At 40.8% G+C, this 24973-nt stretch overlaps 8 protein-coding genes and 1 long non-coding RNA gene across 12 annotated transcripts; 6 read left to right on the top strand and 3 right to left on the bottom strand.

The window, feature by feature from the left end:
• Positions 1–450: 450 nt before the first annotated feature.
• LOC111598112 (nuclear transcription factor Y subunit beta) lies at positions 451–3694 on the top strand. Its single transcript, XM_030223048.1, is given in 2 exon segments — positions 451–614; positions 2458–3694. Coding segments are annotated over 2 exon segments (1200 nt in total). The 3' UTR covers positions 3494–3694.
• Positions 3695–4272: 578 nt separating this feature from the next.
• LOC111598111 lies at positions 4273–6306 on the top strand. The gene is made up of 2 exons (XM_023313164.1): positions 4273–4378; positions 6095–6306. The coding sequence occupies exons 1-2, from the start codon at positions 4273–4275 to the stop codon at positions 6304–6306; spliced, it is 318 nt and encodes a 105-aa protein (XP_023168932.1).
• Positions 6307–9186: 2880 nt separating this feature from the next.
• LOC111598137 lies at positions 9187–10067 on the bottom strand. The gene is made up of 3 exons (XM_023313198.2): positions 9762–10067; positions 9415–9511; positions 9187–9315 (listed from the first exon to the last, which is right to left on the bottom strand). Exons 1-3 carry the CDS (start codon positions 10041–10043, stop codon positions 9311–9313), a joined length of 384 nt encoding a protein of 127 aa, XP_023168966.1. The 5' UTR covers positions 10044–10067; the 3' UTR covers positions 9187–9310.
• Positions 10068–10350: 283 nt separating this feature from the next.
• Positions 10351–12015, bottom strand: LOC111598136 (FHA domain-containing protein DDL). Its single transcript, XM_023313197.2, has 2 exons — positions 11165–12015; positions 10351–11101 (listed from the first exon to the last, which is right to left on the bottom strand). Exons 1-2 carry the CDS (start codon positions 11902–11904, stop codon positions 10363–10365), a joined length of 1479 nt encoding a protein of 492 aa, XP_023168965.2. The 5' UTR covers positions 11905–12015; the 3' UTR covers positions 10351–10362.
• Positions 12016–12148: 133 nt separating this feature from the next.
• LOC111598169 (BTB/POZ domain-containing protein 9) lies at positions 12149–15470 on the top strand. Of its 3 annotated transcripts, none has more exons than XM_030223024.1 (5): positions 12149–12729; positions 12802–13533; positions 13589–14227; positions 14288–14734; positions 14795–15470. In XM_030223024.1, the coding sequence occupies exons 2-5, from the start codon at positions 12919–12921 to the stop codon at positions 15314–15316; spliced, it is 2223 nt and encodes a 740-aa protein (XP_030078884.1). In that variant the 5' UTR covers positions 12149–12729; positions 12802–12918; the 3' UTR covers positions 15317–15470. The 3 variants fall into 3 exon arrangements, with proteins under 3 accessions (XP_030078884.1, XP_023169029.2, XP_023169030.2); XM_023313261.2 differs by having other exon boundaries at positions 12799–13533; XM_023313262.2 differs by having other exon boundaries at positions 12153–13533; positions 14795–14927; positions 15108–15470.
• Positions 15471–16144: 674 nt separating this feature from the next.
• On the top strand, positions 16145–19171 carry LOC111598126 (carnosine N-methyltransferase). Of its 2 annotated transcripts, none has more exons than XM_023313187.2 (5): positions 16145–16399; positions 16701–16944; positions 17488–17606; positions 17878–18276; positions 18492–19171. In XM_023313187.2, the coding sequence occupies exons 1-5, from the start codon at positions 16260–16262 to the stop codon at positions 18862–18864; spliced, it is 1275 nt and encodes a 424-aa protein (XP_023168955.1). In that variant the 5' UTR covers positions 16145–16259; the 3' UTR covers positions 18865–19171. The 2 variants fall into 2 exon arrangements, with proteins under 2 accessions (XP_023168955.1, XP_023168954.1); XM_023313186.2 differs by having other exon boundaries at positions 17410–17606.
• A 395-nt stretch (positions 19172–19566) lies between these two features.
• Positions 19567–21570, bottom strand: LOC111598125 (protein SMG9). Its single transcript, XM_023313185.2, has 2 exons — positions 21394–21570; positions 19567–21317 (listed from the first exon to the last, which is right to left on the bottom strand). Exons 1-2 carry the CDS (start codon positions 21430–21432, stop codon positions 19908–19910), a joined length of 1449 nt encoding a protein of 482 aa, XP_023168953.2. The 5' UTR covers positions 21433–21570; the 3' UTR covers positions 19567–19907.
• Positions 21571–21801: 231 nt separating this feature from the next.
• LOC111598127 (protein KTI12 homolog) lies at positions 21802–23101 on the top strand. The gene is made up of 3 exons (XM_023313188.2): positions 21802–22207; positions 22267–22610; positions 22664–23101. The coding sequence occupies exons 1-3, from the start codon at positions 21943–21945 to the stop codon at positions 22949–22951; spliced, it is 897 nt and encodes a 298-aa protein (XP_023168956.1). The 5' UTR covers positions 21802–21942; the 3' UTR covers positions 22952–23101.
• Positions 23102–23673: 572 nt separating this feature from the next.
• Positions 23674–24872, top strand: LOC111598128. The gene is made up of 2 exons (XR_002751362.2): positions 23674–24000; positions 24825–24872. It is a non-coding gene; the product is annotated as an uncharacterized LOC111598128 (long non-coding RNA).
• Positions 24873–24973: the final 101 nt, after the last annotated feature.

Raw genomic sequence — 24973 nt, 5'->3', positions numbered from 1 at the left:
TTCTACGATTGTCATATATATATATATTAATAACAGGTTTACATAGTATCAAGTAGCCAAGCAATTACACCCCAAAGACATTGTGACCGGCTTGACATGGAGGCTTACTCCAACCCAATTGCCCCATTGCCAACTGACGTGATAACAAATAACCGCAAATTGTTGCCATACGGAAATACTGATTTTTGTTTTGTATCCAATCAATGTATAGACAAATGTTTGTACATAATTTCAAGGGACCCCACCAACCGTCAAGCCCCCCACCCCCCGAAAACACTCTCCACTCCTGCTTGACTTAGAAACTTAAGGCTATGATTAGTTGTTCCATCAATGTCAAGTCTGTAGTTGGCGTCGTTGCCTGCGACCAAACGGTTGAGCCCGCGCTCGATTCTCTATAGATTATATATGTGTATATAGTGTAACAGTACATATCATATAACTCGTAGTTCTATGTCCGATTTGGGTGTTGTGGGTCTGCCGCTTCGTGTGGGCTGTAAATATGAGCCTCGCCTAAGCATGCGACGCATCTACAACAAGAAATGCTTTCGCGACGAGCGCTACCAGCATGAAGTGGCCAATCATTATCGCGACCTACAGCTGCAACAAAGCACCATGTGGCAGCAGAAACAGCAGCCAGGCAACCGTCGCCAGTTGCCCCACAGACAGCAGCAGCCAAAGTATCGCCCACGCACTCGACTACGTCCACTGGCTCCAATGACCGTCAGCACATCTAGTGTCCAATTTCGTTGCGAGCTACCCATCCATGTGCAATACTATCCCAGGTGTGTGGGTGTGTGTGTGTGTGTGTGTGTGTGTGTGTAGCTATATGTCAGTGACATATAAAAATGTGTATGTATATGGCCTTTTAGTCTCATATAGCAACTCTGGTGCTATCATAGCCATGCGGCAGTGCGCTTGACGTGAAATTTCCGACACATCTTCAGCTCGAGTTTGCCCCACCCGACCCAACTATCCAAACCACCTAACCACCCAACAGATCCGACCCTTGACCGCCTAGCCTGACGTCAGTGACAGCGACTTGATAACGCATATTGTGTGGCTTTTTCGCTTCGTGGGTTTGCTGGTTAGTTGACAATTGCCCACTTGGGTTTTCCGCATTCAAATGCAGATAGTGAAAAAATAGAACTTACGTATATTCACTTGGGGGTTTTATCTAGTGGGAATGTGCCATATATTAAGCGTTCGGTCTCTTCATCTCTTATCATCTGATTATAAGGGAATATCCCTGTTAATAATCCATCGGCTAAACTAATCAAAAAAAAACCTGCTAAATTGAGCGAAGTGTAAATAGAACGCCTTCTTCCCTAGGCCCATAAACTAGAGTTTATTTATTGACATTTAATTATATATTAGGTTTACCCATTGTTGGGGAAAGAACATAAAATGTATCGCATAAAAGCAGTCGAGGTTAGCTTGGAAAAGGATGTAGCTAGGATAAAATTAGGGTAAAGGAATATTATTGTACCAGGCAATAGATATAAAAATTAAGTACCCCTGATAGCTTAAGCCTTCGACAACACAGACAACAGTATATTGAATGAGTGAGTAACTTAGCTATCGAGAACTTAAAATATAATCACTAATATTCTATGCATATATGCAGTATTTTGCCATTGAGCTTGTGTCGTGTGACCCCGACCCCTGGTCGGTAGCTTAAGTTGAATCGTTTGACATTTTTTTTGTTTGCTTAAATCTGTCTAAATTCTATAGGAAAGCCAATAGAGCCATTGATTAGCTCGCAGCTGCTACAATCCAAATCGGGATTTCGCATTTGTATTTCTTGTTGATGTAAGCCCCAAAAGATTAGGCAGCTCGAAGAGCTAAAGAGCTTAGCTGACAAATAAGCGAGTACAGTCCCATCAATCATATTGTTTTGCTTTCATTTTCATTTTCTATTGATTTTATGAAATAAGCAGCTTTAGCATTCAGTCGAACCCCAGCCAACCTTTGCACAAAGCTAATTCCGCCACGGGGGTCACAGCGAATGCCGCATCATCAAAACAAAAGGGGAAAAAAATACAAATATATGAAGAAAGAAAAAATAAAGGAAAAGGAGCTACTTCCGTATCGCACTTAACCTCACTTGTTGACATTACTTATATTAACGATAACGATAACGATAAGTAAATAGCAGTCAGTTGAGCTGGCAGTGCAAATCGTTATTTGATTATATTAGACCCAGGCCCAGGCCCATCCACTGACCCTCGGTGTGCGCCTCGTTTTGCTTTATTATCATATTAGCCAGACCCTCTCACTGACCCCACCACCACCCCCCTCCCTTGTACCTTCCACCATTTTGTTTACTTATTTCATTGTTGTTTGCCTGTTTGCCTTGTGTTCGTACGAGTGAATACGTTTAATGCTTGGCATTGTTGTAATTAATGTTTACACCAGCAACGTCCGCTTACTCACCCTTCCCGCTTTACCTAATTACAGATCGGGCATTACGTATGCGCCCCGTGGCCGGCAAACGATTTGCTCGGCGTTGCCACCGGACGAAATTTACAACGATACAGTGCAACGTATCAGAAGCACTCAAAACTGCGACCAATTGAAGGTGTTCGTGCAGCGGCAGCTCAACTGACGCAGTGGCGCCGCCAAAGGGGGCCGCACAGCAACTGAAAGGGGCACGAGGACAATTGGCAATGATGGCAACCAAGGCAGCGCACGCAGCAGCAGCAGGCGCAGCAGCAGCAGCAACAATTATGAGCAGCATGTACTAAATATTAATACGAGGGAAAGCCTACAACGGCAGCAACAGCAGCCGCAGCAGCGGCAGAGGCAGAGACAGCGACAGCGACGTCGGCGCATAGATCTATACACGTATTTGCAGTTGGCGAATAGCTACTACGAACGGGGGTTGCAAGCAAATATTAAGTACCTGCAATCGATTGGCCAGCGTAATGCAATAAAGCAACAGCAACAGCAACAGCAGCAGCAGCAGTCGCAGCAGCAACAGAAGCGATACAAACAGCGACGTCACTCATTGGAAGCTTGGCCGCAGCGGCAGCGGGCAGCAGTCGAGCAGCCGCAACAGTTGAGCACATTTTTGAATAGTCTGCAGCAGCGCGAGCGTTGCCAGACATCAGTGCAAGACCAGAGCTCGAGCACAGACGCCATCAGAGTGCGCATAACGGCCGGGCAGCGCAACGTAACGGACATGTGCGATTTTGCCAGGCAGTGTGGTGAAAATAGCAGCAACACTAAGAACAACAACAACAACAACAGCAGCAGCAGCATCAGCAGCAGCAGCAATAACAGTTATCAAGTGTCAGCCATCGATCAACAGCAACAGCATCGCAAGCTGTATGAAATAATCGATAACTTGAGTCAATTGAGTTTGTGCGATAACAGTCTGCCGCTCATTACGCTTACCGACTGTACGCAACAGGTGGCGCTGTATGGCGGCAGCTTCGAAATAGCCGGCAGTTGCCCAATGCAAATACCCAACGAAGCCAGACCACCAACATAAAACAATACTCGAAAACAACAACAGCAACACTAACAAAAAAAGTGCAATTAGTTGCCAGAACAAACAACAAAGCAAACAAACAAACGAGCTGCAAAATACACTGGAACAAAGCAAGAGGCGCGCACGTCATCGGAAATCGTTTCGTTTCGTTTTTCTTCAATTTTTTTTTTGATTTTTTTCCTGCCTGTTGTTTTTATATGCAAACGGCAGACAAACAACAACGAACAACAACAGCGACAGCGACAACAGTTGTGGGCAGCTTATAACAAAAAATATATAAAACGGCTTTTGAGCCAAACTATTGCGTATTTCGAACAATGGTGGCGGCTGCTGCCGACGTACAAATAGCAGCAACAACAACAGCAACTATAACGCCGACGTTAGCAGCGACAGAGGTGGCGACAGCGGCGTTAGCGAACGGCAATAGCAGCAGCGTTCAATTTGCAGCATTAACGGCCGCAAGTGCCAGCGGTTCACAAGCAGCGACCTCCAATTCGAATAGCAACAACAACGGCAATAGCAACAGCATCAATATTCATATTGATAAGCACGACGACAACAGCAGCAGCAGCAACAGCAACACCAGCAGCAGCAGCAACAACAATAACAACATGTCCGATGCAAACGTTGCCGATGCCGATGCCAAAGCAACTGGCACAACAGCAACGCCAACACCAACAACACCCACAGCCACATTAACAGCTGCAACAACAGCAGCCACAACAAAAAGTGCCGTTAGCCAGCGCAATGTGGACATCAAAATTGAAAAGTCGAGCAACATGGAGGCAGCCACACAGCAGCTAAGCAAAAAGGTGCTCAAACTTGATTTGGGCGCCAAAAATTTTGATGAATATTCGCTAAAGTCGCCAAAGTCACCCATTGCGGGTAAGTTTCGTGTGAGCGCACACAAAAAAGAAAAGAAAAAGCCAGCCCAACCTAACTGCCAGATAAGTTCTTGGTAAAAAAAAATATAATAAAAAAAAGCAAACAATCAAACAAACAGCCAAACAAACAGTGAAGCCCAACCCAACAGAAAATTAATTTTAAATACGCACATGAACAGCGAGCCGTACAGTGAAGACTACATAGGCACAAACATCGCGGTTGTTTCTACACAAGTTTAAGTGTAAAGCTTACAATGTGCTTTACCAGGCAGCAAAGAGCAGCTCTAAATTAAGAATTACAAATTAAAAGTTGACACAGTTGACGGTTGCCAGCTACAGTAAAAAAAAGGCTATAAAAGTGATAAATATCGATTATATTATTATTATAGTCTAGCCAAGTCCTATTTATAATGCAGAATGAAAGCAAACTATCAAAAGTAAACATAAATTAAACAAACAAGCTTGAAAAACTTCACGGACTATGCGAATTTTGTGCCTTGTAATGTTCCTGGTAAAGATGGCTTAGATTTTAAACTTTCTATAAGGCAAACTAAATGTCAACTTAAACGACAGATTAACAAAATGGTATCGATAACTACACGATAATTATCGCTAAGCCTAAATAAGAGCTGGCGAAGCGCGGCAGAGCTAAACTAGAGCAATACCTGATACATACTATATATGATATGCTACCACGATATTTTTGAAACAGCTCACAGAGTAAACAGAGTTGATTAGAAAGCATTTATATGCAATCAACTGTACGGAACAAATTGCGTTTAACTGACTTTTACTGTAGCTGCTCTTGTGCGGAGGGAGAGTGCTCGAATGTCATGCGTCTTGAATTGATATTTCCATGAAAACTGATCTAAAACAAACAAGCAATCATGATATAAATATACACATATACTACATAGTAATATATACACATATGTATATATATATATATATATATATATATATATAGACATATTTCCGTCTAGCTGCGTCTGGCCACAAGCCACATACGAAAATTAATCTGAGCAACAGAAGCTTCGACTTGAGGTCTTTCGGTTAACTACAAACTGTAGACAGTGTCCATTTATGTATTTATTAATTTATATACCCTGCAAGCCACAGCGAGCAGAGCATATCGTTGCTGATTCAGCATGAATCACATATATTTATGTCATAAAATTGCGAGTTGACTTAGATGTAGGTTAAAATTATTCCAATAACATATCGATAAATATCGATTTTGTATATTGATATTTATAGCAGAACTCGAGAACTGTAGAAGCTAGACAGCGCAACTCTTAAGAAGTATCACAAAGTATAACCACATATATTGGTGTAGCTATCGATAAAAATCGATTTGTAGATTGACATTTTTTGAACAGTAATCGAAAGTAGCCAAAGCTAGAGACTTATTAATTTGGTATATAGGCCTTTCTGAGCTGGAGACATATAATTGGGCATGTGATCTATGGTGAGGATTTATAAGATTTTTAAACAAAAACATAACTTCTAGTTAGGCTAGACTTATAGCCGGCGCTTCAGATAACAAAAATTGAAATGCAAAGACAAAAATAATGAAAGACTAGCTATCAATACAGCAGAGGGTATCTGCAAACCGAGCACTCCCGGCTAGAGCAGGCTCACGCTTGTTTTAACGATCGTCTTGCCTTATCGCAATTATTATTACTAATTATTAAATGGTGCATATATTTATTCGCAGCACGTTTGCCGCATCAAACATCATTGACGTCATCTGTGGACGTTGAGGACCGCAAGACATTACGAGAGGCCTTATATCAGGGTATATTCCATCGACATCGCCGCACCATATTCGCGGTGGGCAGTTTTCTGCGTATGCTACGCAGCCGCAACTCCCAGTACAACACCATTCGAAGCTCGTCGGAGGGCGAGGATATCGATGAGGTTAGATAAGAATATATATATATATGTATGTATATATAGATATATATTACTATATATATAACGCTATATGCATAATCATGCCTAATCTGTCATGCATCATAATACGTAGTGTATCGGCCAGAGACAACAACTAAACAAAACTGCAACAACAACAGCCACTTGAACAATATGAACAACAACCACAACAACAACGACAATCTGGATTATTATTATGGAACATGCTTTTTAAATGGAACGTAGTGCCACCCAGTTGCAGATCTTGTCGTACTCCATTTTCTTCAGCTACATCAGTTTAAATTCATTTTTAATATTGTAATATTATATATATATATATATATATATATATATATATGATATGATATGATATGATATGGGTACAGGGGAGGGGCTGACTGATCTATGCAGCTCAGCGCACGTTGTTTTTTTTTTTTTTTTTGTTAAACATTAATCTAGTATACATATATATATATATAGTGCATATAGCTAAATAGTTGTTCACTTTTTTGTAAGCATCGATCAATCATTACATGGCTCTATTCGAATGTCCTGCATTGTATCGAAGCCCTATGAACCGGTGCGAACTCCGAACTTAAATTCAATTCAGTTCATTCAAAATATCGTTTTACGAACATAACTTGGAATATAACAAAGAAAATGATTTGAAAAATTGTAAACAAATTTGCAAATTAAAATGTAAAAGAAAAATGAAAGATCAAATTTCGAGTAAAGCCATATACAAATATATATATATATGATAAAATCGAAATAAAAAATTTGGAATTCTCGCACTTCGAAGTCAAACAGGTTCGCAGCGCTAGTTGTATCCAGTGCAGCCATGTTTAATTTAAGACACAATTCGACATCATGTTAAAGCTCATGTTAAAGTACTTGTTAAACCAAACGTAGCTTTATGAACCACTAAAGTAAACCAAAACAACAGCCCAAAAGAAAAAAAAACAAAGCAACCATAAGACTAGCCACAAAATGTTGTGTTTAGCATTTAGACAGAGGAAAAGAAACTAACGTGAGACAATTTTATTGCGAAATGCCATATTAGTTTGCACCTAATTATACAAATACAAATAAATATATATACATATATGTATATATAGCATGCGAGGGTAGTTTGACAACGAGTTATGAAAACAGAAAAGTTCAGTCAACGCTGCAGGTTGTCGGACTACCCTCGCCTGTTTCATTCAAGCATTCCAAACACATCCAATCAACGAGCTTCAAAATTCACATCGATCATTCCCCATTCAACTCCTTTGCCTTTTTCAACCCTTTCTGCAAGCAAACGGATCTGAAAGACGCCTTATATTAAAAACAAAAACCAAATGAACTAAATTAAAGAATAGAATCATAAATGTAATGCAAAATGTAAAAGAAAACGAAATGATGTAAAACAAAATGATAGATAATTTTAGTATTTAGAACCTTTTTTTTATGATATAAGCTAAAATGTGAAACCCTAGCTAAATGGAGCGTTAATATCTATGTACTATATGTATGTAATACTGTAATACTGTAATACTATAATACTGTCGAAATGCAAAAACTGTTATACCGTACAACTGTAATATTGTCTGCAACTGTAAACTCGATATCAATTCGATTGCCATCGATAAATTAGCTTAGAGACTTACAGAGAGCTTTGTTAAAGTCACGTTTATCCATATCAGTCTGCTATTATCTGCCCAATCATAAACTATAGTCATTTTTAATAACTTGTATAATACATATCTTAAGCTTGTTTTGACTTCTAACAGAGACTTGTATACCTAAGCTTGGTGGATCCATCTCACTTTTTCGATATATCTTTATATATATTGTATATGATTTATAGACTAAGCTTTTTGTTCACCGCAGTTGCCACATACATCGAAATAGTAGACCGAATAGACCAAGTCTAGTATTGCTAGACAATACGTTTACCAGACCCAGGCACAAAATCAACACAAATTTCACGCTTGAAGCGTATTTAATTGGACCAACATAGATTTATTGAAGCTAGAAAACAATAGAAATCAAATAGAAAATGAAATTTGTGCAAATATCAAGTAGAGTGAAGATTTTTTCATTTGTTGTTTCTTGTTTCTATCCTGCGTAATGCTCTCTGTAAGTATATTCCGGCATCGGCCAAAGCCAGATGTTTGCTTTTTCCCCAAATTTATATTCTTCAATTCGCTAATTTTGTTAAAAATATTAAAGTCGGTTTTCATTGCAAAGGGAACAAAACAAATATTGAAAGAATAAAAAATAAAAAAAAAAAAAACAACTTTTATGCAACAAGTTGATATACACATCGCATATATAGCTCTATATATGTGCATAGCAAAAGGGACGAGAAGAGAAGAGAAGCCTAGTTATAGTTCCACAAAACACATACAGAAACTCATGTATACCTCTTGATTTGCAGTAAACAGGCTATACGTGCGTCTAAGTATCTTTGATATGATATATGATATATGATACATATATATACACACACACCTGTGTGTGCGTGTGCGTGTATGTGTATTTTAGAGCATTTTTGTTTAGTGCTAGAGAAAAATTTAATGTTTACTGAGATTTTGTACAGCGATCTATATATATAATATATACATATATACCCTATGTATACCCTATAAATAACACATACAACAAAATGAAACTGTTGGAAATTGTTTGATAATTAAAAATTTCATATGCTACATAGTTTATATATATATAAAAAATATATATATGTATATTTCATTCCTACATACAATCATATATATATATATATATATATATATATATATATATATATATATATATATATATATATGTATATATATTATAAAATATTATTAATTTTTATTGTTTTTTTTTTTTTTTTTGAATAAAAATCCAAAGAAATTGCATTTTATTTTTGTTTTTTTCCGTTTCCTTCTCGAAATGTTTTGCAGTTTTTGAAGTCGCGTCGTCTTTTAAAGCTGCCTCATCTCTTCGATCGCTAAACGCAACGAACTTCGAGCACTTTCGGATCTATCTAACCTATAAGACACACGTATATATTCATATATATATTTATTATAACTGAAGCATATAATAAACTTTATATCAGGCAAACAAACAAGAATCATAATATCTTACCCGGTTGCCACCAAGACGGAAAAGCTGGCTGCACGGGCCTTTTCAATGGTGCCGCAGTTGCTCGAGGTTTACTTGTTTGACTCACACCTGGCACGAACTGAAAATTGTATGAATTTAAATGGTTATCAAGGGATATTTGACATATATTTAACATGTGCCAAAACTGACAGTCAGTTCTCCCATGGCATAGCTAGCTTAGATTTGACAGCACATATAAGTTCATGTTAAATTTGAACAATATTCAGCTATATCCTTATTAACAGTCAGTTGGAGCTGGGTCAAGCACAGTTGCTCTATCATATTGAATTTCGGTTAAAACAAGCGGCCTCTTTGGCAGCTTAACTCACCTGCTTCGAACTGGCGTCCACCGCGTAGGTGCCATCATTGACCGCCCTTAAAATGGCGGCCCGAAGGGCAGCGACTTCTTGAAGATTTTGTGGCGTAACCTTCACCTTGGTCGCCTGGGCAGAGGGCAGCAAATCGGGCCGCATTAGCCACTGCGGCTGCACCACCTGACGCCGCAGCCGAGTTGCAGAGGCACCGCTGCAACAGCACCAGATGCTGAGGATGATGATGAAGGCACGAGCGCGCATCTTGGACTGTTTGGAGCTCTGCTTGAGCTGCAGCATTTAAAATACAAAATCGATGCGCAGTTTGATGAGGAAGTAATATTGTTGCTTGTATTTCAATGTTGGCAGTTGGTCGCACGCTGAAACGTGCCGCATGTTTAACAAAATATAAAATGTGGACAAAACACAAAAAATGGACAAAATACACAATTCAGAGTGAGCGGGGTTTGAGACAACAAATTATTTGTGATACATTTTTCTTCTCATTTCTTTTTTCTTTTTTAGTATACAATGGAACTTGACTTAAGAACGGAGCGCAGAGAAATATAAAGAGAGCGAGAGCGAGACAGCATGCAATTATTCGTGCAAGTCTTCTCTTTTAGATTTGTGTAGTCGCCTGATCGGCGGCTGGCTCAAGCGGTTCGTCTTTGATATGCACATCGTCGTCTTCCTGGTCCTCCTTGCTGTTTTCATGCAACAGCACGTATTCCCGCGAACTGAAGCCGAACTTGATGACATCCTTCTCCATTAGCTCATAGTATTTACGTCCGTCGATTTTCTTATTGTTAAGAAATGTGCCATTTGCTGACTCCAAGTCAATAAGATATAAACGCACCCGTTTTCCCGTGCTGCCGTCGTCGCGTTCGAAGGGCACCAAGCGGTATTGTAGAGCTGCATGCTGCTTGCTGCAGCTGGGATGATCGACAGCAAGATCAACTACCTTGCGATCGCGTCCCACCAGAAAACAGCTCTGCCTATGTATGTGCAGTGTGGGCAGCGCCGTTTCTCCCTTGAAAGGATATAAACGCCACAGACGCTTGGGTTTGCGTGCTTCGGGCGGCTCTGAATATTTAACCACGACGCCATTCACTTTGTTCGTATCTTCAGTCAAAGCGCCACTTAGCCCAAAATTGGGTTTCTCCTTCTCGACGGTCTCGTCTTCGTTGGCTGGCGGCGGCTTGTCCTTGTCGGTAGGCTTGCCCCATTCGAAATGTTCCTCGTCACGATTACGATTATCATTGCGTGGTCGCTGTTGGCGACGTGGTCCACCTGCACTGCCTCCGCCCCTATAGCCACGATCCCGAGGACTGCGACTGCGACTGTGACTTCTACTGCGACTGCAATGGATAAAAGTCAAGCTAAGAATGTTGCAGCTACGGCAATAATACTCATTTACTTACCGCCGTCCATCGACGGGTGAGCGACGTGGTCGTTCTACCCTTCGCTCATTGCTGCGCATTCGCTGCTGATGTTGCTGCGCCTGCTGACGGCGATCCTTGCTGCGCTCTCGTTCTCGCCCCCGTTCTCTATCCCGTTCCCTCTCACGGCCGCGTCGCATTTGATTGTCACGCTCACGATCTCGATCCCTATCTCTCTCCCTCTCTCGTTCCCTTTCCCTGTCTCTGTCCCTTTCACGCACTCGTTCCCGCTCGTGTTCTCGACTACGACTACGCTTGCGGGTCTTATTTGTGTTTTTGCTCGAGCTATGACGCTCTGGACTATCCCATCTGGAGCGCTGTTCTTGGACTTTACTCTCCTGCGTAGCGGGCTCTCGATGTTGTTGTTGCTGTAGTTTCTCTTTCTTGGGAGATGCGTCTTTGCTCAGCTTCGGTTTTTTGGCGCGTTTGTTGTCAGGAGAGGATTTGGAAGAGTCGCTGCTACTACTACTGCTGCTGCTGCTGTCACTATTACTGCTGCTGCTATCGCTGCTGTCGGAGGAGGAGCTCGAGCTGGAGCTATCGCGTGTTGTTTTTTGCTTACGCGTTTTACTCTTCTTGCGGCTTGCGGCATCGCCATGAGTCTTAATTGTCTTTGATTTTGCTGACTTGTTTTTGGTGTCGTCATCGTTGCTGTTTGGTTGCGTTTCATTGTCACTGCGCGCGGCATGCTCCTTGCTGCGCGCCTTAGCTACTTTCACCATATTTACTATAGAATTAACAATAAAACGGTTTATAATTGGAAAACACAAACACCTTTGAAATTATGCTAGCGATGACACTTGGGTAATAAGCGGCTTTGCCCACAACAGCTGTTTTGTAATCGATGCTCTATCGATTATATAGGCGGTCAAAATTATTACCATCAATTATTAAAGACTTTTAATCGACTTCTCTTTCCAAAATGTCAGGGAAAACTTAAAGATATTCATCGCCAATTAGATTCGCCGCTGCATATCTTTTAGTAATCGTGCTATCGACAATTAATGCAGTTATCTGCCAAAAATTTGTAACGTGTAGAAAAATTAGAGAATTTAAGCCGTCAACCGAATTAATTTCTACATTTTTATCTTCGATTATTCTTTTCTATTCTTTGTTTTTAATCAACAACAGCAACTTAAACGATGTTACCGGCTGTTGTACTATCATCGAAAGCTAGGCACCGATAAATAGTTAATATGCCTACACGCATCGCTAATTTATTAATTCTTGCAACTAGAAAACATTAGCAGATTGCAGCAACTTAATTCGATTTATAAATCGGCCAAAGTACTTGTACGTACTTATTTCACAATTAAACGATTGCCTGCCTCGGGGAAATTCAGATGCCAAAGAATACTGTGAATGGCCAGACAATAAAATAACGGTGCCCAACGGGTACACAAAACCAAAGTTGAACAAATGAACACACACACACACAAACACCCACACAAAATCAAGAAAGGAAGAATCATTTGTTAAGCAGTCGTCAGAATTGCAAGCCCTTGCCAAAAAAATGAAACAAACAAACATACAATAATATAAAGCAGGTATGCAATATAATCTGTATACACCGCATATTAATATTTATACACTTATAAATCTGCGTAATTAATTAGTAGTTTATTGTGTGAAACTGTTTATTAAAATATAAACAAATTTAAAAAAAAACGAAAAGAAGCACTCGCACACCGACACAGACACATACACACGTAAATAGTTTATTTAGTTATACAACAATGAGCAGCCAGGGACATCATAAAATGCACGGCGGAGGCGGATGCAACAGTCTGGCAACACTGGCCAATGGCAAGAACAATACAGATACTACCGCTATAACGGAATACACTGATGAAATAGATCTGGGCGATCGGTTCTCAGCGGATATAGCCCGGCTCTGTATGAACGAACGTTATGCAGATGTGGAATTCTTTGTGGAGGAACAACGGCTGCCGGCACATCGAGCCATATTGGCTGCACGAAGCGAGTATTTTCGTGCTCTGCTTTATGGCGGCATGTCGGAGGCGACACAGCGACAAATTAGAATGGAAGTGCCACTGGAGCCGTTTAAAGTGTTACTACGGTACATTTACTCAGGCACTCTGTCGTTGGCCACACTGGATGAGGACGCCGTCATCGGTGTGCTGGGTATGGCCAATCAGTATGGCTTTCAGGATCTGGAAATGGCCATATCAAAGTATCTGCGTAGATATTTGGCTTTGAACAATGTCTGCATGATATTGGATGCAGCACGGCTCTACAATCTCGAAGAACTCACACAAGTCTGTCTCATGTTTATGGATCGAAATGCCGTCGATCTGCTGCAGCATGATACCTTTAAAATGCTTTCAAAGGTGAGCCAAAGACAGCAGCAATTGAAACTCACTCTAAAAAAGGATTTTCCTTTAGGAATCGCTGGAGGAAGTACTGCGTCGCGATTGCTTTTTTGCGCCGGAGGTGCAAATATTTTTAGCCGTCTGGAAATGGAGTCGCTATAATCCAGATATTGATATCAAAACGGTTGTCTCCTTTGTTCGTCTGCCGCTCATGAATCTGGAACATTTGCTACAAGTTGTTCGACCATCGGGCATTTTGGAGCCAGATAAAATTCTGGATGCCATCGATGAGCTAAGCACCTCAAAGACATTGCCCTATCGTGCAGCACTCTGGCCAGAGGAGAATGTGGCAACGGCCAAATATTCAGCGCACTGCATCCAAGGCGAATGTCGTTCATCCTTGTTGGATGGCGATGTTACCTCGTATGACATGGAGCACGGTTATACACGCCACTGCATCACTGATAGCAATGATGCGGGCATTGTGGTTGAACTAGGCACTATGTGCATGATCAATCATATACGCATGCTTCTATGGGATCGTGACAGTCGTGCTTACTCCTATTTTGTAGAGGTATCCGGGAATCAACAGCATTGGGAGCGCATCATTGATTATAGTGAATACCATTGCCGTTCCTGGCAATTTTTATACTTTGAGGCACGTCCACTGCGTTATATACGCCTTGTGGGTACACAGAACACAGTTAATCGGGTGAGCTGTTGTAGATTTGCTTAATAATTGGAATACTGTTACTAATTTATTGTCTTTTAGGTGTTTCACGTAGTTGGCTTGGAAGCCATGCACACATCGAACTCACCCAAAATCGTTGATGGCTTTGTTGCGCCCAAGGCGAATGTGGCCACCATTGAGATGAGCGCCATTGTCACCGACGGAGTTAGTCGGACACGCAATGCATTAATTAATGGCGATTTTGCGCGCTACGATTGGGATTCGGGTTATACTTGCCATCAGCTGGGCAGCGGTGAGATTGTCGTGCGTCTTGGTCAACCGTATTATATCGGATCGATGCGTTTACTTCTGTGGGATTGTGATGATCGCACCTATAGTTTTTACATAGAGACATCGATAAATCGCAAAAATTGGCAAATAGCCGTCGATAAGCGGAACGAGAAAGCGCGCTCCTGGCAAAACTTTCATTTCACCCCCCGTCCCATTGTCTTCATACGAATCGTGGGCACGCGCAATACAGCAAATGAGGCGCGTCTAAATGGAATTAAGAAAATTTAAAGCAAATATTAACTTTACTCTACTTCACAGATATTCCATTGCGTTCATCTGGAATGTCCCAGTCAAGACAAGAGCTATCTGAAAAAAATAGCCGAGCAGCAAAAGGAACGCGAACGCGAAGAATCAATTGAGCAGCAGTCGATAGCAGACGATGATATTGCAAGTACGTCGCGTGCAGCTGCGGCACTTTCGTTGTCGGTCGCCTTAACAGCTGCCAGCCCGAATAGCTTGACCCACTGGTCACGCATTGCCACAGTCAATTCCAATTCCTCCGTTACAAATCTGTCTAGCGATACGGAATTGCACTGTGAATCATTTGATAATCTGTCCACATCTGCCACAGGTTCCGCAACGACTACGCCATCGACGCCGACGACAAGCACACTTTTGGCTGAGCTATCACGACTCTCACCTAGATCACAATCTCCACCAAAGCGTCATCGAGACAGAGAACGAGAGCGGGAGCGAGAGCGGGAGCCTAGAGCTCCGCTCGTTGAGCTGGCTTTAGAGGAGATCGAGCAGCCATCATCGCCATCAGCTACTGAAAACTGAATGTGCTTAGCTCCATAATGAGATAATTTTCGAAATACTCCTGTGGTCAAATGCGCTGTTGTTTACTTAAATTTGTACAAGCGAGCACTTACCAATTATTTTACACAATCTATCCAATTTAACTCTAAGCAATTACTACAATTAATGCAAATACTACAAGTATATACATATATATATATAAACATATATATATATATAAATATAAATATATATAAACATATATATATATATAAATATAAATATATATAAACATATATATATATATATATAAACATATATATATATATATATATATATATATATATATATATATATCAATCATTCGATAAAAAATAAAAGACAGCAAACCTCAACAAATGGCATCGACCAAGTTCCCCTCCAATGATCATTAATTTGTACAAATGTCTGTTTCTTATATAATTATATATAAATATATATATATATAATTATGTAATATATATATGTATATATATATATATATATATATATATTTTTTTTTTAACACTCGTTGATGCAGTTATGTTGAAACGTTTGCGCATTGCGTTTAATCACAAAAGAGATATCGAAAAAATGGTTGAAATATGGTTTATTCTGACTAAGAGGTACTATTTATTGGTTAAACAACATTTTGTTACTTATGTGTAAAGCACTTAATAAATTTATAACAAGCATAATTTTTAAATTAATTTTTTTTTTCAATTTCGAACATTAATATTTTCGTACAGTCGATAGTTTTTTTTTTAAATTTCCGCCGCCGATTGTTCAATGCAGCTTCGATAGTTCGATTGCAAAACAGCGGCACCATATATGTTGCCCACAGCTCTTTCAGAAGGTCACACTGGTTGCACGATAACTTGTGCATAAAGTATCGATAAGTTGTCTTAAGTACTTATAGGTATTTAAGCGTTTATAAATTAGTTCATTTACCATTTTTTTTGCGGGCATGAGCGATATGGTGCCATCGTTACCATTTCCCATGTATCCAAAAATGCATGAGGATCAGGCGCTGGCATTTACGGCCAAAGAAGATGAAGAGGAACGGCGTCACATACAAAAAGTGCAGAATGCCTTTCAGTACTACAGGTGGGTGTACATGCAATTGTAAACAAACGGTATAAATGTCCAAAATGCGAATGCAAATTACCCTGAGACACACACACACATACGCGCGCTCGCGGACACACTCGCACAGCTTGAGCAAAAGTGAGCATGCATGTGCATGTTCAACAGCTGATAACGAAAATCAATTTAAGCGGTTTAACATGTGCCAACGTATTGTATATGTGTATATACATATGTGTATGGTTGTGTGCCTGTGTTCTTGCATGTGTATGCAGAACATCTGGTCTAATCTTTAACTCTATTCCCACACACCACAAAATAGACGGTACGCCTACATAAGGGTTAACAAAACGGAAGCTTACCTCAATAGCTTGTCCTCAGAAGATCAGCGCTTGCTTAGCAAATATCGTTCACACTTGGACAGCGTCCGCAACTGCATTGATTGCAATCAATCTGTGATCCGTGAGATATTGCGCGATCGCGTCCTCTATCCAACAAGCGATGGCGACACGGACGTGGAGCTGGATGAGGCACCCGAGCATGTGCGACACGGCGACATGGATCAAGTGAGTGTGGTTTAAAAAGTCTACAGCCTGGAATTACCTAGCGACATGCATATCTATATATATATACATATCTTCTGCATATGCACAGTGAAACAAAAAGAGAGTTTTTGTATATATTTTTTATGCTCTTAAGTATTTAATGTGTTCTCATGATCGATAGTTATCGATAAATATCGATGTGCATTGCTAACAAAAGGCTAATAATGTATCGCCATAATCGATAATTATCGATACAGACGGTTAATGCACTCATATGTAAACTGATTGTTGACTTAGCACACTAGATATATAGAATACATATAGATGAAAGATATGATATATGTTATGATATGATATGATAGCGCTCCAGGCTCTGTTATATGTTCACTGCATCAGAGCTTCTCCTACGCATTGATTGGCAATTTGTATTTTGGTTTATTTTTCAAAAAGAAACACTGTAAACAACAAAATCTATCTATATCTTAGACTAATTTTCTTGTTGATGGTCATGATGATGATGATGTTGTTGTTGCTGATGATGTTGAACCTCTCAAAATTTTAAAGGCCCAATCCACACTGAAGCTGATCGCACGTGACTGGAGCGCCGAATGTGCCATAGAACGTGAACAGTCCTACAAGCCGATCATCGACAGCATCGAGGAGTACTACAAGCCCAGCGATTAGTAAGTATTAACTATGATAGTTCTAGACGTCATATATATATAGAGGAAATTTTGACTGACTGACTGACTGAGTCAATGATTTGATTGATAGTTAACCAGAGGGCATAGTTCGCATTGACTACGGTCGGAAAGGCGTGGCTATATCGACTCAGCTATTTCTATAGTTCACAAAACTAATATACCCTCTTGAATACTAATAGTAGAAAGTCATACGGTAATTATCTGATCTTATGTATATATAACTCTCTCTGTCTCTGTCTCCCTCTTGCAGTAAACTAAATGAGATTAAAATCCTAGTGCCTGGTGCTGGACTGGGCAGGCTTACCTACGAGCTGGCCTGCCGTGGCTATGCCTGTGAGGGCAACGAGTTCTCCTACTTCATGCTGATCGCATCCAATTTCGTGCTGAACCTGTGCGACTATGAGAACAAGCATGTGCTCTATCCCTGGGTGCATCAGTACGTCAACAATATGCGACGCGCCGATCAGGTGGCCGCTGTGCGCTTCCCCGACGTCTGTCCGGTTAGGAATCCGCCCAAGGGCAACATCGAAATGGCCGCCGGGGACTTTCTGGAGGTGTACAAATCGCCGAATGCCTACAATTGTGTAGCAACATGTTTCTTTATTGATTGCGCCAACAATGTTATCGATTTTGTACGCACAATTTACAAGTGAGTTCATGCAGTTCATTATGCTCCGCTTCAGGAATTGTTCTGGGTATTTTAGTTTGCAATTTGGTCTAAAACGCAAACTCAATTGACTCGTCTATCCTGCTGTATAAATAACTTGATCAGCTACTATATTTTTGAATATCGATAATAATCGATTTTGAGATTTTGCTTAAGCACAACTGGAAACATCCTTTTGAGACCTTTTCTTCTTGCAGAATTCTAGTGCCTGGCGGCATTTGGGTTAATTTGGGACCGCTGCTCTATCACTACAGCGACATCAATGGCCAGAACAGCATTGAGCCAACGTACGAGGATCTGATCATCATTATGGAGAGCATTGGATTCGATATATTGAGCTCGCGCAGCGGCATACGCACCAAATACGCACAGAATCCACAATCGATGAAGCAAAGCGAATATCAGAGCCTGTTCTGGGTCTGTCGCAAGCCGACCAACGACTATGTTAAGCCACAGCAGGCGACTGAGGAGAAGGAGCGCGACAACAAGGAGCCACCCGACCTCATTGTGAACCAAAGTAACGACCAAGATGTCGATCTAGAGACTGAGGTGCAGCCGAAGCAAACGTGATATCTCACACATGCACACACACATCCGACCACGCCCACCGCGCCTGCTTATATATATATATGCAGAGAGAGAAGGAGAGAACTACACAAAAGTAGCACAAATAAAAATGAACGAATTTCAAATGCTGGACCAAATAAAAATCCTAATTTTTAGAAGAAGCAACAGCTAAGCTTTATCTATAGAACTTTACTATATATAGCTATAGCCTGAATCTCTAGTTCATGCCAGCAGTCCGTGTAAACTGTACAAATTTCATTAAAATGTATTATAAATTAATGTACTCCGTCTAATACGTGAAGATATGGAAATATTTACGAAAGTTTATGTATATATTAATAAATATATAAGCTGACCTGTTCTATCTATCTTTATATCTGACTACAAAATGTAAGTTCTTTATTTGACACCAAAGAGTTTGTTAAAGCTATTAAAAAGTACAAGTTCTCATTATTTGTTTTTCTTTTTAGATCGATAACTATCGATGCCCATACGCACTGTTTCTTAGACATTTATAAGATATTTGTACATATTATTTATACCAAGGTATTAGACTATTAACAGCATTCATAGAAAGAATCGACAATTATTTGTCGATTTATATAGCTTGTTTAAATGAGGTTTGGCTAAACAAAAATTATTTATCGATATTTGGCGAACAACTCAAAATACACATTTGAATGATGACATTGCTTGATCGATAAATATCGATTGACAACTGATGAACACAAGATCCGCTTCATAAATGCCCGATAGATAAGAGCCATGACAAATATATGTCAGTCCCCATATTATATAACTAAATTATAATATCTCCGCGACAGAGAGCCCCAACGCCAGCCCCGAAATTGCAGCCATAGGCCGAATATATCTAAGTCGTCTTTATGCATATGTAAATCGATAGTTATCGATACATATGTAATATAAGTATGTGCGAGTATATACAAGCGATATATCTATAGGTCTAATAGTAGTATATTTATGCAGCTCCATCTGTCTCTGTCCCTGTCACTCTATGCTGCTCTGATGCATGTGCAGATTGCAGTTCAGGCGGATTCGTTGCGCCAATTGGAGTCGGGTCGCCATTTGGGTCGCAGCTCGAGGTGCCGCAGTTTGATCTCCGCGAAGAGCTGCTCGAAGTGTTGGCTGTCCGTGGCACAGATCTTGGCCGTCTCGGCCAGCAGTTCGAACCAAAGGACTTCGGTGAAGTCGTTGCTGTTGCACATGGATATACGAACCGTGCTGAAAACGCGCTCACGGAATTGACGCACTAGCTCCGACGCACTCGCATGATGAGCAGCGGCTGCATTGCCACACAGCTCTGGGAGCAATAAACTGTTAAGGACACGCGCCTCGCCGCGCCCTCGATAGATGGGCAGGCCGGTGCTCTCGAAAAGCAGCGCCAACTGTTTGTCCAGCTGATCGCGACGAGCTGGTTCATAATCCTGACGCTTGGCGCGTGTGCGGACAAATATCAACTGGGGCAAGTAGTTGCGCACGTAGCCCTTGCAGGGCGCACGTGGACGCAGCCGCAGAGCGGCATGCAATAGACGCACTTGCTCCAGGTTCAGATCATCCAGTGCCAGCAACAAGACATGGCAAACGCTGAGCAATTGCATCATAGTGGACAGCGTTTGCAGATCCAAATAGTCTGCCTCCTTGGCCGTGCTGCCGGCCAGCATCGGCGCCGCATCCAGCAGCACAAAACGTTCCCGAGTAATAAAGAACTGTAGAGTTTCAGTACGCGGATGCAGCACCTGCTTGGTGCCATTCAACTGCTGCTGCAGTTGCTGCTGCTGTTGCTGCTGCTGCTGGTGGTGATGGTGATGCTGGTGCTGGTGCTGGTGCTGGTGCTGATGCTGGTGCTGGTGTTGATGCACCTGCGATTGGTTTTGGTGCTTGGAGCAATGTTTTATGGAAAATATGCACTCGTCTGCCTCTGGAGCAATCAGATGCTGATAGTAATCGTAGTCACTGGCACGTTCATTGGCTAGAAGATTGAGCAGCGTGGATTTTCCAACACCCTGGGCGCCCATCACGCCGATGACAGCGAAATCCGTATTGCTTCTGTGGAAGAGTTTGCGTGCATTGGCGTTGAAGACGCCGTTTGCTACGAACAGAGACGTCGATCTTGTCATTCGAGTTGGTAATTGTGAGTCCTGATTGGGATTCGATGTGCCATTTGTTTTCTCTTTGGCCGCTGTTGAGCTGTTTAACGCGGAAATGAGATTGGGTGGAGCTGGATTGCAGCCGTGGGGCGCTGCATCGCTGCGATTGATGATGATTGTTCTGATGGATGTGGGAAGATCGTTGTTGCTACCACTGCTGCCACTTCCCGGATTCGAGTCGCCCTCTTTTTTTAACAATATCTTTGTCTGGACTAGGGGCGTGCGTAGGTCTTCGCGACGTGCAATTGTCACGGGTGTTGACGTTGAAGGACCCTGACGTCCATCTTCCTGATATAATTAAAAGAAAACAAATAACTTGAGCAATTGGCATTTCCAACTGCTGAGCCTCGCTCGATATACTCACGCGTTTTTTGTTGCGAAAACGTCTGCGGTTCTCTGCCATGCCGCAAGTCCGTAACGTGCAGCGCACAGTGGAACAAAAATGCCAGATGCACTGCAGCACAGTGAAGTCTGAGCACCAATCGGAGCCTTGCCTGTGATCAGCTGTGCGTTTTTTTTTTCAGTATTTAGCAACACTGGAAATGTATTGGCAGCGATAGAACAATAATTGGCGCTTTGAATTCAAAATATATTCTTCAATGCAAATTATAAAACATGAATGGATAACAAAAAACAAAATACTTACTTTTCTAATTAAATTCCGTTTTGCCATATATAGTAAATGTCCATTTTTGACAATTAGAGCTTTAATTTATGTCACAAATATATAAATTTAAGCTTCCCAGCTTAATGATGATTTGTCGATTGTTGTTCTATCGATATCAAGCAAAATTTTATTGCCCAATCGATGTTTCTTACTGCAATGCGTGTACGCGTTTATCAGCACTGGTCTGGCACGCACTAGCCGAATAAATTAAAGTCTAAAGTATAATGCAATAAATATAATTAAATAATGCCAATAATTGTAATTTCTGGCCTTCCAGCCAGCGGCAAATCGACAAGAGCCCGCGAACTGCAAGAATACTTTGTGAGCAGAGACAAAAAGGTGCATCTAATTAGTGAAAATGTGGCCGTGCCCAAAGCGCTCTTCGAGAAAAACGCATTCTTTGGCGACTCGCAGAAGGAGAAAATTGTGCGCAGCGATCTCAAATCGGAAGCGTCCAGGCAATTGAACAAGGAGGACGTAGTGATACTCGATGCAGGCAACTATATTAAAGGTGATCATTCATTACATTTATTTTGTTACTCAGCTAAATTTAGATATTCTTTTTGACAGGCTATCGCTATGAGATCTTCTGCATGACGAAAGCTGCAAGAACGACACAGTGCACCCTGTTTACGTGCATACCGCAGGAGCAGGCGTGGAGCTTCAATACGCAGCGCTCTGCTCCCGATGTGCTGCAAGAAACAGCTACCGAAGATCAGTTAAATAACTCAAATGTACCCTATACCCGCGAGATTTTTGATGCGCTGTGCATGCGCTACGAGGAGCCGCACGGTAACAGTCGCTGGGATAGTCCTTTGTATGTGGCATTGCCAGAGGATAAAATCGACTTAGAGAGCATCTATAAGTCGCTTTACGAGACGCGCCCATTGCCGCCTAATCAGAGCACACAGAACGTAAGCAATGAAAATTTTTTTTTAGGAACTTTATTGACTGCTGCCTTTTTTAGCCGCCGTTGGGCGCTACGAATTACCTTTTCGAACTGGACGTCATCATGCAGGAGATCATTAAGGAGATTCTGGGTGCTGCCAAAATTGGTGCCTTTGGCCAACTGCGCGTCAGGGGCAGCACAATAAAGGTTAAAGTAACAACGTCTATGAATCCGATGCATCTGAATCGATTGCGGCAAAAGTTCATAACAAGCAGATGTAGGGCCAGCCAAACGACACCGGCTCCATTGGAACAGGTGCCGCAACTCTTTGTGCAGTTCATCAATGCCAACACAACTGGTTGTTAATTAAGCCCGCTTAATCAATTTTTTTTTTAAATTTGAACGATCGGACAGTGCCATTGTGAGCAAATATTTAACGGACAATGCAGCTGTTAGTTTGGAGCATAAAAAGCAAAGTAGACCAGCTATAATAAATTTGTTAATCACTAACATGCATAGCCAAATAGTTTCATATTATATTTGTAATAAAATAACTCCTAATTAAAAGCGTTGGTCGCTTAAAAACGAACAGTTGATTACCGTGAACTTACCAATTTAAACCTGGCATAGTAACAGTGCACATTGAGCATAACAGTGGGTTAGTCGATACTCACGCCTGGGATCGCTGTAATTATCGATATTGTTGATGCTAGCATTGTTGGGTTATCACCACTACAGTGGGATTACAGTTCATATTTGTAACATTCATTATTGAGAGCGGACGTGTTTTTTGTTTGCTGCACAAAACAAAAGGTGCAAAGCGTGTCAGGATATTTGCAACTCTCGTATTTTAAGTTAATTTCTGTGCACTCGTCAACGAGATCAGCAGCAAAGTAAGCCAAAAGTGTGAGATTGTGTTGTGATCACTAAATTCATATAGATATATATATATATATATCAAATTGTATTTGAATATATATGATTTATTTTGATTTTTTTTCCATAATTTGAAAATTCAATCGAAGTAGGCGGCGTTAAGAGTCTGATATTGAAAGTTTTTTTTAAAATTTTTCAAAAAATTAATTTAAAAAAAAAAAAAAACAAACAAAGCAAACACACAGCATACGTGCAATTTTGGTTGCAAATTGCTTTATAATTTTAAAATATTTTTTTTCCGTTTTGTTTTTGTTATTGTTGGTTTTGCCTGCAATCAAATACTGAATTGGATTTGGTGTGCGTGTGTGTGTGAGCGTGTATGTGTGAGGAGTGCGCGTGTTTTTTAACTTTGGCACAAGTGGTCGAATTTTAAAGCGTTAAATGTCTCTGAACGTCTGTTTAAACCTCGTCGATAAACGCAAAATTTGTTTCAAATAAGCGCGCACAAATACAAGCACACAAGGAACGATTCGAATACGGTAAGGCTTAACTGAAATCCCGCAGTTCTTCATCTATACGTGTAAGTGTGTGTGAGAGAGCGCGCGCGCGCGCATGTGTATGGCAAAGAGGACATGCATAAAATTGAAATTAAATCAACGGCAATAACAAAGTCTGCGTGCGTTTGTTCTGCTTGCGCAGCTACAAAATTACACAAAACACACACATACACACGCGCACACACAATCAAAAGCAACAGACATGTGATTTGAGCTGAAATACGACTACCACTACACACTCCCATACAAACACAATACACTTGTGTGTGTGTATGTGTGTGTGTGTAAAGAACACGATCGGGCAACGACGACGACAACAAGCTTATCTCTGCTGCTGCTGCGGCGGCGAGAACGAAAACGAAGACGATAAAAGCAAAGCAAACAACAACAACAGCCAATCGGCTGTTTTGGAACTATAAGAAACATATATATGTATATATATATATATATATATATATATATATGCATATATGTATATATATACACATGTACGTAAGGGACAAAGCAAACGCGACGAATTTTAAAGTCTCTCTTACTCTCGTTAAATGCTTAACACATGTGCGTGAAAATCCTTTTTCTTTTTTTTGGCTATGGAAAGAGAGTAGCGGCTTAAACACAACGTTTGTACAAACACGCACACACATATATATCAACGCACAATTCCACACTCACATACACATGCGATGCACGTGTGTAGCTGTGTTTTTGCTGCCTGCTTGCTCCGCGAGTCCCAGGCAAACATATTCACATACAATTTCGGAGTGTAGAATTCTTTCTAACGCGTTGTTCTTTTTCGTCTCTTCCAGCCTGTTGATTGAAATGCAACACGCGCAACGCAAAAACAATTCCAACAACAACAAAAACGAACTGTAATTTAACTAGCAAATATCAAAATTTTTAAGAAGCCATAAATACTACAGAATCAATAATAAAAAATAACATTACCAATCATTTA

The sequence above is a fragment of the Drosophila hydei genome, unplaced genomic scaffold, assembly GCF_003285905.1.
Source record: "Drosophila hydei strain 15085-1641.00,03,60 unplaced genomic scaffold, DhydRS2 tig00000090-arrow-arrow-pilon, whole genome shotgun sequence".
Taxonomy (NCBI): domain Eukaryota; kingdom Metazoa; phylum Arthropoda; class Insecta; order Diptera; family Drosophilidae; genus Drosophila; species Drosophila hydei.
This window is presented reverse-complemented; position numbering and strand designations above follow the sequence as displayed.

Coding starts and splice junctions, on each gene's coding strand:
- LOC111598111 (XM_023313164.1), top strand. CDS start 4,273: ATGGAGGCAGCCACACAGCAGCTAAGCAAAAAGGTGCTCAAACTTGAT. Junction 4,379..6,094: donor GCCAAAGTCACCCATTGCGG/GTAAGTTTCGTG, acceptor ATTTATTCGCAG/CACGTTTGCCGCATCAAACA.
- LOC111598126 (XM_023313186.2), top strand. CDS start 16,260: ATGAGCGATATGGTGCCATCGTTACCATTTCCCATGTATCCAAAAATG. Junction 16,400..16,700: donor AATGCCTTTCAGTACTACAG/GTGGGTGTACAT, acceptor ACCACAAAATAG/ACGGTACGCCTACATAAGGG. Junction 17,607..17,877: donor TACTACAAGCCCAGCGATTA/GTAAGTATTAAC, acceptor TCCCTCTTGCAG/TAAACTAAATGAGATTAAAA.
- LOC111598137 (XM_023313198.2), bottom strand. CDS start 10,043: ATGCTGCAGCTCAAGCAGAGCTCCAAACAGTCCAAGATGCGCGCTCGT. Junction 9,512..9,761: donor TGGACGCCAGTTCGAAGCAG/GTGAGTTAAGCT, acceptor TACAATTTTCAG/TTCGTGCCAGGTGTGAGTCA.
- LOC111598136 (XM_023313197.2), bottom strand. CDS start 11,904: ATGGTGAAAGTAGCTAAGGCGCGCAGCAAGGAGCATGCCGCGCGCAGT. Junction 11,102..11,164: donor TCACCCGTCGATGGACGGCG/GTAAGTAAATGA, acceptor TATCCATTGCAG/TCGCAGTAGAAGTCACAGTC.
- LOC111598125 (XM_023313185.2), bottom strand. CDS start 21,432: ATGGCAGAGAACCGCAGACGTTTTCGCAACAAAAAACGC. Junction 21,318..21,393: donor GTTTTCGCAACAAAAAACGC/GTGAGTATATCG, acceptor TAATTATATCAG/GAAGATGGACGTCAGGGTCC.
- LOC111598127 (XM_023313188.2), top strand. CDS start 21,943: ATGCCAATAATTGTAATTTCTGGCCTTCCAGCCAGCGGCAAATCGACA. Junction 22,208..22,266: donor TGCAGGCAACTATATTAAAG/GTGATCATTCAT, acceptor TCTTTTTGACAG/GCTATCGCTATGAGATCTTC. Junction 22,611..22,663: donor CTAATCAGAGCACACAGAAC/GTAAGCAATGAA, acceptor TGCCTTTTTTAG/CCGCCGTTGGGCGCTACGAA.
- LOC111598169 (XM_030223024.1), top strand. CDS start 12,919: ATGAGCAGCCAGGGACATCATAAAATGCACGGCGGAGGCGGATGCAAC. Junction 13,534..13,588: donor CCTTTAAAATGCTTTCAAAG/GTGAGCCAAAGA, acceptor ATTTTCCTTTAG/GAATCGCTGGAGGAAGTACT. Junction 14,735..14,794: donor CGCGCAATACAGCAAATGAG/GCGCGTCTAAAT, acceptor TCTACTTCACAG/ATATTCCATTGCGTTCATCT.